This window comes from Octopus bimaculoides, chromosome 6 (genome assembly GCF_001194135.2).
Source record: "Octopus bimaculoides isolate UCB-OBI-ISO-001 chromosome 6, ASM119413v2, whole genome shotgun sequence".
NCBI classification, from domain to species: Eukaryota; Metazoa; Mollusca; class Cephalopoda; order Octopoda; family Octopodidae; genus Octopus; species Octopus bimaculoides.
Window position 1 is genome coordinate 114,612,140 of NC_068986.1, and position 9,495 is coordinate 114,621,634.

A 9,495-nucleotide genomic window follows, 5' to 3' on the forward strand; every position below is an offset into this window, starting at 1 on the left:
GGGGGGGGGGGGTGAATAAAAATGAAAACTTAAGGGATCTAGTGAAGTGGTTTGATGGAAATGGGAAAAGCATCGGAGCGATGCATTGCAGTATTTGTACCGACTATGACTTCTGAGAACAACGCATGCAACGACACTGGCTCCAGCCACATTGGCATCTCCTTTCCCTTGGAATGATATCTATAGTGTGGAGAGGGGTAACTTCCATGCATAGGCCACGGTGGACTAGTCTAGGTCTGCATTGTAATACGGGTGCAAAAATATGGTCAATAGAGGCTTGTTATAATGCGTGTATAGATGTGTACACGTCCAATATTTATGCATAGGCGCAGGCGTGGTTGTGTGGTAAGAAGCTTGCTTCCCAACTACATGGACCCGGATTCAGTCCTAATGCGTGGCACCTTGGGCAAGTGTCTTCTACAACAGCCACGAGTCGACCAAAGCCTTGTGAGTAGATTTGGTAGACGGTAACTAAAAGAAACCCGTCGTTTATATGTGTGTGTGGGGGTGTATTTGTCTTCCATCATCATCACCATCGCTTGACAGCGACGGTGCGTTTACGTCCCCGTGACTTAACGGTTCGGTAAAAGAGACCGAAAGTCGATTTCTTTGACTAAAATACTTTAGAGCGGTGCTCCAGCATGGCCATGATCTGACTGAAACAAGTAAAAGAACAAAAGAATACAAGAGGTGACTCCACGTCTCCAGCGTCACTCGGACTCACAGTTTTCGTCACTCGGGCTCATCACAGATTTTGCATAAGACACATGCCTGCTCGAAGAATTTCACGTTTTCCCGCTTTGTTTCTAGCCCCAAATGGCTTTTTTTTTTAATATCTAGCACACTATGTCTTTCTCCATTTCTAGGTTAAGGGTAAAAATGAAACAACCCTGCAAAACACAACTGATCTTTACACATACACACGCACAGAATAACAGCAATCAAGTAACGACAGCGGATTGCACAACTAACACCAGTGATCTGACTGTACTCTTGACAAGAGATGTCAGTTAGTCTTTTACACCTACCAGGCTCGTTCGTATTAGCCCGGGTTGCTGGATAATTTTTCGTTCCTTTAAGAATATTGTAGAACGGAAACTTTTCATAAATTGAAAGTTAAATCTTAATCTCTATAGAAATTTATTGCTTCAAGAAAACTTTGAATTTGAATAACTTTCAATTTTCACGATTATAGATAGCAACTCGAGCTGTAACTTCTGATCCCGAGTCAGGCGCGTATGAACGATGTCGAGAGAACGTCTGCTACGAATAATGTTTTTTGATACAAGCACCTCTAAGACGACCGCCAGACGCTGAACGAAAATAACTGAACTGCGACCAGGATCTATAAAAGGAGCCCGAGTTATTGGCTGCAGTTACATACTTGAAGTCACTGTTGGCAGAAATTAAATCAGCTTGCAAATACACGTTCACTTTACTTCCACGCGAATAGCTTCCTTCAAATCATCCAAGGGCTTATGCGCATACACACGTGCCTTGAGGTTTCCCCACAAGAAATAATCACACATGGACAAATCAGGGGACCGAGAGGTCCAAGGAATATCAGCAAACCTGGAAATGAGGCGGTCGCCGAAAGAGAGGGTGAAAAACATCCATTGATGCTCTGGCTGTGTGGGCCGTCGCCCCATCCTGCTGAAACCACACACGTCAAATAGGCATACGTTTTCGTAGTAATTCAGGCACAAAGAAGTTGTTTATCATCTCGATGTAACGCTCGGAATCCACAGTAACAGCATTTCCATTATTGTCTTCAAAAAAGCAAGGACCAATGACGGCAGTTTTTCCAGCAGCACACCAGACCGTCACTTTTGAGCTGTGCAGTGGTCTTTCGTGCAGTTCTCTCAGATTTTAAAGAGCCCAATACTTATTACTCAGCCTCCCACTGGGGCTGAGTAATAACCATTTCAAAAATGTCCGTCCTCTCTGACCCAATAAATAATCGTTACTTCTTTCATCACTCAACAGTATAATCTCTATAATATGTGCACACACACACACACACACACTCTATCGTTGTAAAGGTAGTTTAAGTTCGCTTCTCATTCGCAAGTTCTAAGGCTCAATTTTATAACATGGCATCTGGAGTAAAGGCTCTTTTTCGGCAACCTCAGGTCAATGCATGTGTGTAAAAGCCCACTGGATGTATATATTTTTCTATAGTTCAAAAGTCCAGCCTTGTCCCACTGATTCCACCGTACACGTATCTGTGATATATTCAGTCACTTACAGGCTGATTTAACGGGCATTGTTGACATTGATTTAGCAATCCTGTCTTATTGACATGTGAGACTTGAAGGATATTTGACGGTTAGTTCTGAAGAACTGGCTGTCAAGTTCAGGTTGCCCATAGAATCGATTCTAACCTCTCCTTTAGTGGGTGAATTCGTGTCAATTTTAGAAATCATCATTTTAGAAAATGAGACAAAATACTTTGGTTTTATTTACGTTCTGCGTTCAAATTATTCCAAGGTGTAACGTCGGTTTTCATTCATCCGAAGGTGTAGGTGGGTGTCGGTAAAATCGACTGTTATTTCCATATAAAATATGTGGCTTTTATTCCTCTGAAGGAGCGTTGAGGGGGACTGTAGATAAAATCGCTGTTCCTTCAATCTAAAATGTGTGACCTTGTGTGTCAGTAATAGTATTATCAGTGTCTCTTCCACAAACATTAGAATTCTGGATCAGTTTGTGCCTCATCCCAATTTACAATGTTGGTGAATCGACTTCGGTTTATTTATTATAAATAATTTCCATACTGAAGTCTGAGCAGGGGAAAAATAGACAGGTAGATAATGTGCATGTGCGCTTGGCTGTACAAAAGAGAAACACGTGGTAGAGTTTATATTTCCAAGGCTGTGACTCCACTCCGTAGCTTTTTAGTGTTTTCTCTGTCACACATATGTAGGTTTCAACCATTATTAGCCCAGCTCATAAAAAATAAAGTTATTGGTGACCGAAATGTATCCGGCTGTAGGTGATTTGTCTCGCATTTCTCGAGGAAATCAGAGTAACATTTAAATTATACGGGAACTTCTTGGGCTTCGTTCGAAACAATGTCGAATAAAGCAGAAGAACAATTGAGAAAGAAACTAGTTGTGTCGCATTGTTATTATGTGATTATATATTTATATATATATATGTTTCATACGAATGAATATTTCACACCGACATAGGGATGGAATTAAAATATTTTCTCAACAAAATTTGTGCATATTTGTGCGCGCGCGTATTTATGTATATATATATATATATATATATATATATATATATATATATATATATAACATGAACAGGTGTGTTTTGCTTGAAGTAATTACCTAGTCATGAAATAGCCTTAAGATCCCAGTAACATATACATCAATATTAAACTACAAAAGAAATGTAGTTCACATTATAGACTTCCCTCGTATATAGCAATGAAATAAATAGATTGTCTAAATAATAAATATATACTCGCAGGTAAGTAGTTGTGTTTATTATCACGTTCAAAGTAATAAATACAAAGTAGAAGAGAACTTTGTTTTGTACCTTTGGGGAAGATTTTTGTTACATAAGAAGTTGCATGTCCTGTCCATTGATAGTCTTCAGACAGGTTGAATTACCTGAACAATATACCTTTGTTTGGATATTATATTCCCTTCTCTGCGACTTTTTCTTTTAATTCTATAATATGTTAACAAATTTATTTAATTTTTGGAGCTGCGTACGGTACTACTACAAAATTTTAATGAATGGAATTGACATTGGTTATTTGAAGCAAAGCTCTAAAATCCAAAACTTTTTCATAAAGCTAACTGAATATTTCCACCTATTATAAAAAATTTTAAAAAAACATAACGTATATGTTATCTCCTTGGAGAAAAAAAATGTTAGGAATCGAACCCTGAAAGGTTTCATGCGCACTGGATATAATAAGAACAAATAAAATGAGATATAAGTTCGACTTCTTCCAAACGTAGCTTATAATTTTTGCCCATCATTTTTCAGTAAATTTGTTAGCATTTGTGTGTGCGTATATATTGGCATACATGACCATATTATACTGACGAGTAGAGGTTGTATAATACTACAATAACTACGAAATCATGATCTATAATTTAGTCTGTTTTTAAGGGGCTGGCTTTGAGAGTTGCATTTCATCACGTTCGATAAAAATGTGTTTTTTATGGTAGTCTGACCTTAGAGTCCCTCATAGCGTGAGGCATATTGTATAGTAATGCCCTTATATAAATAAATTTAATAGTTATGTATATATTTTTCGTTTCCATTCTACAGGTCGACCCTAAAGTAGCATTTCCTAGGAAAGCACAACCAAAGGTAAAGGATATTTATATTTTTTTTTGGTCTAAACTTTGATATGTTTTATAAGTTCTGCTATTTTTCTCAAACCTAATTGTTGTTTTATAGTTTGAAACTCATTTTCAGCATTTTGTGAAATATATACATACATATTTTTAAAAATTCCATTATTATTTATGTAATATGTCCTTGCATAGTCAAGGCCAAATAAAAAAAATAAAACAAAATTTTTTTTTTAAATCTATAAAAATGTATATGTTATTATTATAAAATGAATAATTATTTATATGTGCATACTTGCGTGAATATTCTGACATGAATATTTATTGATGGTATAAAAAGAAAAGTATTTATTTATTAAATAAGTATTCTTCTGAGAATGGAAAAAAAAAACTTTGTACCAAAAACAAGTAATAAGTAACACACACACACACACACACACACACACACACACACACACAAATATACGCACACTCTATAAAAGACATAAAGTATGCCTTGTGGATATGTTGTCTATAGAAAAGTTATGACTTCAAAACTTACCTGGGATTAAACCTCATCTGGATATTGCTCTGACAGTGCTAATCTAAAAACTACTCGGAATTCAAACAAATATGGATATTTGTGTTGATAGGAGAAACGTGTATTCAAAACCTGCCTGGAATTCAAACAAATGTGGATATTGTGATGGTGAATGCACATGTTACCAAGGACTTTAACCAAAAAATTTTCCCATTTGTCATGTATTCATAATGACTATCTTGTCTGCGAGGAACATTTTATCTTTTGTTTATTCCATCCCCTGCCAAATATGATTATTTGGAAATTTTTTAAAATTGATTTTTATAAAAATGAAAAAAATATAACACAATTCCCCCAAAAAAAATTTTAAGTAAAAAGATAAAAAAGAAACGGAGTATAAAACAGAAAAAAAAAGTAAAACTGAATTGTGAGAGTTTTTGAAAAAAAAGAACGAACTTTTTATTTACAATTTATAATACTTTGAAATCGCGTTCTATTCTCTCTGTTTACACACCTACAATTTGACTCACGGAGCTATAAACTGTGCACATAAACATATATATTCACAAAAATACTCTGTATTTAGTTCCGCTCGTATTTTGTCCCTTTTACCTTTCATTCTAAAGCAGTACGATTGAATAATTATTAAAGTTCTAGATCGATATAAATGACTGAAACCAATAAAAACCACACACACACACACACACACTCTGTTGCCACTCCGAGTTATTATGCATTTTAGACACAAAAACATCCATACAATATTGAAATAAAATGGAACAGCAAACTTTGGATCAATTTAATTTTTTTCTCTCCCGGATATTTCTTTGACAAAACGAATCAAAGAATAACAGCAACAACATCGCCGATGATGATTGTGCTGATAGAAGACCAAAAAAAAAATAATCTAATAAATATGACAAAGAAAACAATTTTAGCTTTTTTTTTTTTTTTTTTTAACTGTAACAAGAAATTCCAGCAAGAAGGATTCGTTTTTGTTTGTTTGTTTTTCATGTGTGTAAATCTGCAGAGTTCATTTCAAATCGTAATATTTGTGTCAAACAACGGATATTCACTATGAAAACCAAGGAAAAATCTACGAAAAGTTAAGCAAGAACAACAAAATATTTTCTTTATGTATTTGTTTATTCATTTTTGCTAAGGAGAATAATAATGGAAATAAAAACCAATCAATTTAATTCTCGAAGATTAAAAAAGAAACTGCAAATGCTCAAAAGAAACAGGAAGCCAAAAGAATTTTGTAAAACTGAAAATATGACAGAATACATAGTAAAAAAAAAACAAAAAAAACATCGAATGTTTCTGTTATTAATAGTCATTTCTTTTACTTTGCCACAAGGGTGGTGAACAGGGGAACATTGCAGAAATCAAATTTAAAAAAGAAAAAGGTAATGACAATAATAATAATGAACACTGTCAAGTGTTGGATGTAATAATTAATACTTCACTAAATTTGAGTTGATTTGTGGTTTTGTAAATTTCAGTTTTACTTAAGCCGATAAAATAAACTGATATAAGGGCCTATTCGATAACTACCCGTATTATAATTACATCAACCCTGTTGATGTTCTTTAAACTCAGATATGACCATCCTGTCTCTTACTCAGAAATAGTGCATTTTTAGGAGTACTGTAGCTTTCCATTTTAGAGATGCGCGCGCGCGATATGGTGGCTATTTGGCTATTATTGATCACAGGTTGAGTGATGCCACTTCCGCACCGTATCGGTTCCCTCATCAATATGTGTTATTATATTAGACGAGTATTTTCATATACAGTGGTGTGGTACAGCGGAGGGTGTAGTGGTGGTGAGTATATTGCTATGTAGAAGGAGTTATGGTGCTATGGCAGAGTAAATATGTTGCTGTGGTAACTCTTGTCAATGTCTGAGTTGGTATCTTGCTACCTTCCATACCTTTGTATAAGTACCAGTTATGTCCTGAGTTCGATTCAGTCGTCGACTTATCCTCCAACCTTTTTCCTCCCATGTATAGTTCTTGTGTTGTTGTTGTTGTTGTAAGGGCGGTTGTGGGGTAGTAGTTACAACCTTTGACCTTCTGAATAAATACCGAGGATCGACTTCGTATTTTATCTTTGTTCTAGCCATGATCAACCATTTTTTTTTTATCCAGTGTCCTTAAGACAGAAGGGTGTAATTGGAGGGAGAAGTACCTGCTATTTTTTTAGTAAGGAGAGCGACTGAGTTGACATATTGTTATTGGTGTTTAGTTTCATATCAGCCTTGCCCCTCCCGACTTAAGAATATTTAACACTATATTATCTAATACTTTTCCTGTTTTAAGAAGAGTGATTTAGCTGCTATTTCTAACCGGTTGATTTATCACGTCGAGCAAACGAAGGAGCTCGATGTACCAGTAATCTACTGGAGTTTGAATCGATCAACGTATTCCTTCCTAACAAATTCTGTGGCTTTGTGCCAAAGCTAGAAATTATCGTTGTTGTTGCTATTATTCTGATGCCAGATGCGGAAGAATCCAGCTGAGAAGACAGGAAACTAGCGGGAGAGGAGAGAAGACGGGGTATAGACCAAGAATGTTGCTCTCTCTCGCACTCTGCCTATCTTTCTCTCTGCCCTTTTCTCCCTTTCCTTTCCCTCATTCCATGAATGAATCCTCTCCTCCCACTCTGTTACCCGTCGCAACTAAGTCAAACTGCTACACTTAAGTAAACGCATACAAATGGACGAGTCTATTTGTTTTCTCTCTAATGGGTGAGTTTATATACACAAAGGAATCGCTGAAAGACGGCTCTTTATGTCGCTGTCTTTATTTAACCCCAGCACAACCCTGATTGAGCAGAACTATGATCAGAGGCGTTCCAACCGTGACTATCCGTCTTTTCGTATATCCATCGAGCTAAATGTCCAACGTACCTCACATCTTTAAGGTAGTAAGGATCGTGATTCGAGAATATGCCTGTTATTTCTAGCAGGTTTCTTTGTTAACTCATTTGTATTTTGTATTCCAGATGGTCCCGTTTATATGGGGATGGAGTTGATCGGCAGAATGGGTAGAAAATCGAGGAAATTAACTTGAAGCAGCAGTACTTAGTTACGTTTCTAAATGTTCTGAGTTTAAATCCTGCCGGAATCAACTTTCAGTTTTTATCCTTTCGGGGTCACTAAAATAAGTAACCAACCAGTCAACGAGGGAGTCCTTTTTTGCCCACCAATTATGGGGAAATTCCTCGCCTACAGCTGACGAAATCTTCGGAAACAACAAAATACCCCAAATGAGAAACAATTGTCATAATCCTTCAGATCAAAACGGTAAAGTTACATATCTCGATGTGGATTCGAAAAATTAAAATATTATTCTCTGTCCAGATGTGACTGCACTTGCAGTTCGCCTCTTGGGACCCTACTGAAAAGGTTTCGCATCCCGACGTTATGCGATCACTCGATATACTAAAAACAGCACTGAATTTCCCATTCAAATCACATCCTACTGTTTTAAAAGAAGAAAAATAAGTTAGATTATTGGTGTTTACATAATTCCATATAAAGGTGGGATGGACACATCTGGAATACATTTAATCGTACATGGATCCTACTGGATCAGAGGTGACCTAAGACTAAACAACAACAGAGATATTAAAGACGAAGATGAGTTTGGCTGAATTTATAATGCCCTTATGAGAGCGACATCCTACTTTAGTCACTATACCAATGCAAGCAACACGAACCAATGAGGGGAGGCTCCCTACTCCGTCACTACATCTACCAGATCTTCAAGTCGCACCACTAGTGGTTTACATGCAGCAGTCATTAGGATTAGTGAGGTTATCGCTACAGTTATTCATGTCTTTGCTTTATTCTGTCCGTTCAGAAAATTGGACTTGGTTGTGATCTTTTATCCTTTGCGTATATCATTCACTGGACTGCAGCCATGCTGGAACACCGCCTTCGGGGCTTTAGTCGAACAAATCGCCTCCGGTACTTATTCTCTCTTTTGCCGAACCGCTGTTACGGTAACGTAAACCAACACCAGGTGTCAAGTGGTAGTATGATATACATACACGCACACATATACACACACGACAGGCTTCTTTCAGCTACTGCCAACCAAATCTTCTCACAAGGCTCGCCAACACACACGTGTGTGTGTTTGGAGATAATTCGGCATGTAGATGGTCGATAAGTAGTTGTTAGAACATCGGATAGAATGTTTTGTGGTATACATTCCGAGTTCAAACCCTGCTGAGGTCAACTTAAATTTATTTTTCTTTTTTTAACGGAGGGTCGATAAATAAGTATATTATTGATTCTCTCTCTCTCCCTCTCCCTCTCCTATTCATTCTGTCCTCCCTCCTTTCTCTCCCTTCTCTCCGTAAGAAATAATCTGTATTCAGATCTGGAATGGAATAGACACCACCAGATTTAAAATAAAGGACATGTCGTTTGTCATGGCGACAGCCTTAAAGATTCGCCTGTCTGCACTGGAGATAGCAACTGTAACAAGCTGTATCCGTTGCCTGTCCAAAAGTAGTCCTTCATCTTTAGTATTTCGTCTGTATAAGTTTTATAGTTTTTGCTAGTAAATATACTATTGTAATTTGAGGTTAATTAGCCATGTTCTTAGCATTTCAGTCATAATCATCCAGTTTTTTTTTT

The 9,495-nt window shown here is 36.7% G+C and overlaps 1 protein-coding gene across 2 annotated transcripts in view; it reads left to right on the forward strand.

Moving 5' to 3' along the window:
- LOC106872072 (RNA-binding protein Musashi homolog 2) overlaps positions 1-9,495 on the forward strand; it is a 287,270-nt gene that overhangs the window by 104,899 nt on the left and 172,876 nt on the right. For both annotated transcript variants that reach the window (XM_014918924.2, XM_014918925.2), the window contains exon 5: positions 4,297-4,338. In XM_014918924.2, coding sequence (XP_014774410.1) covers positions 4,297-4,338 — 42 coding nt within the window. The remainder of the gene's footprint in view (positions 1-4,296; positions 4,339-9,495) is intronic.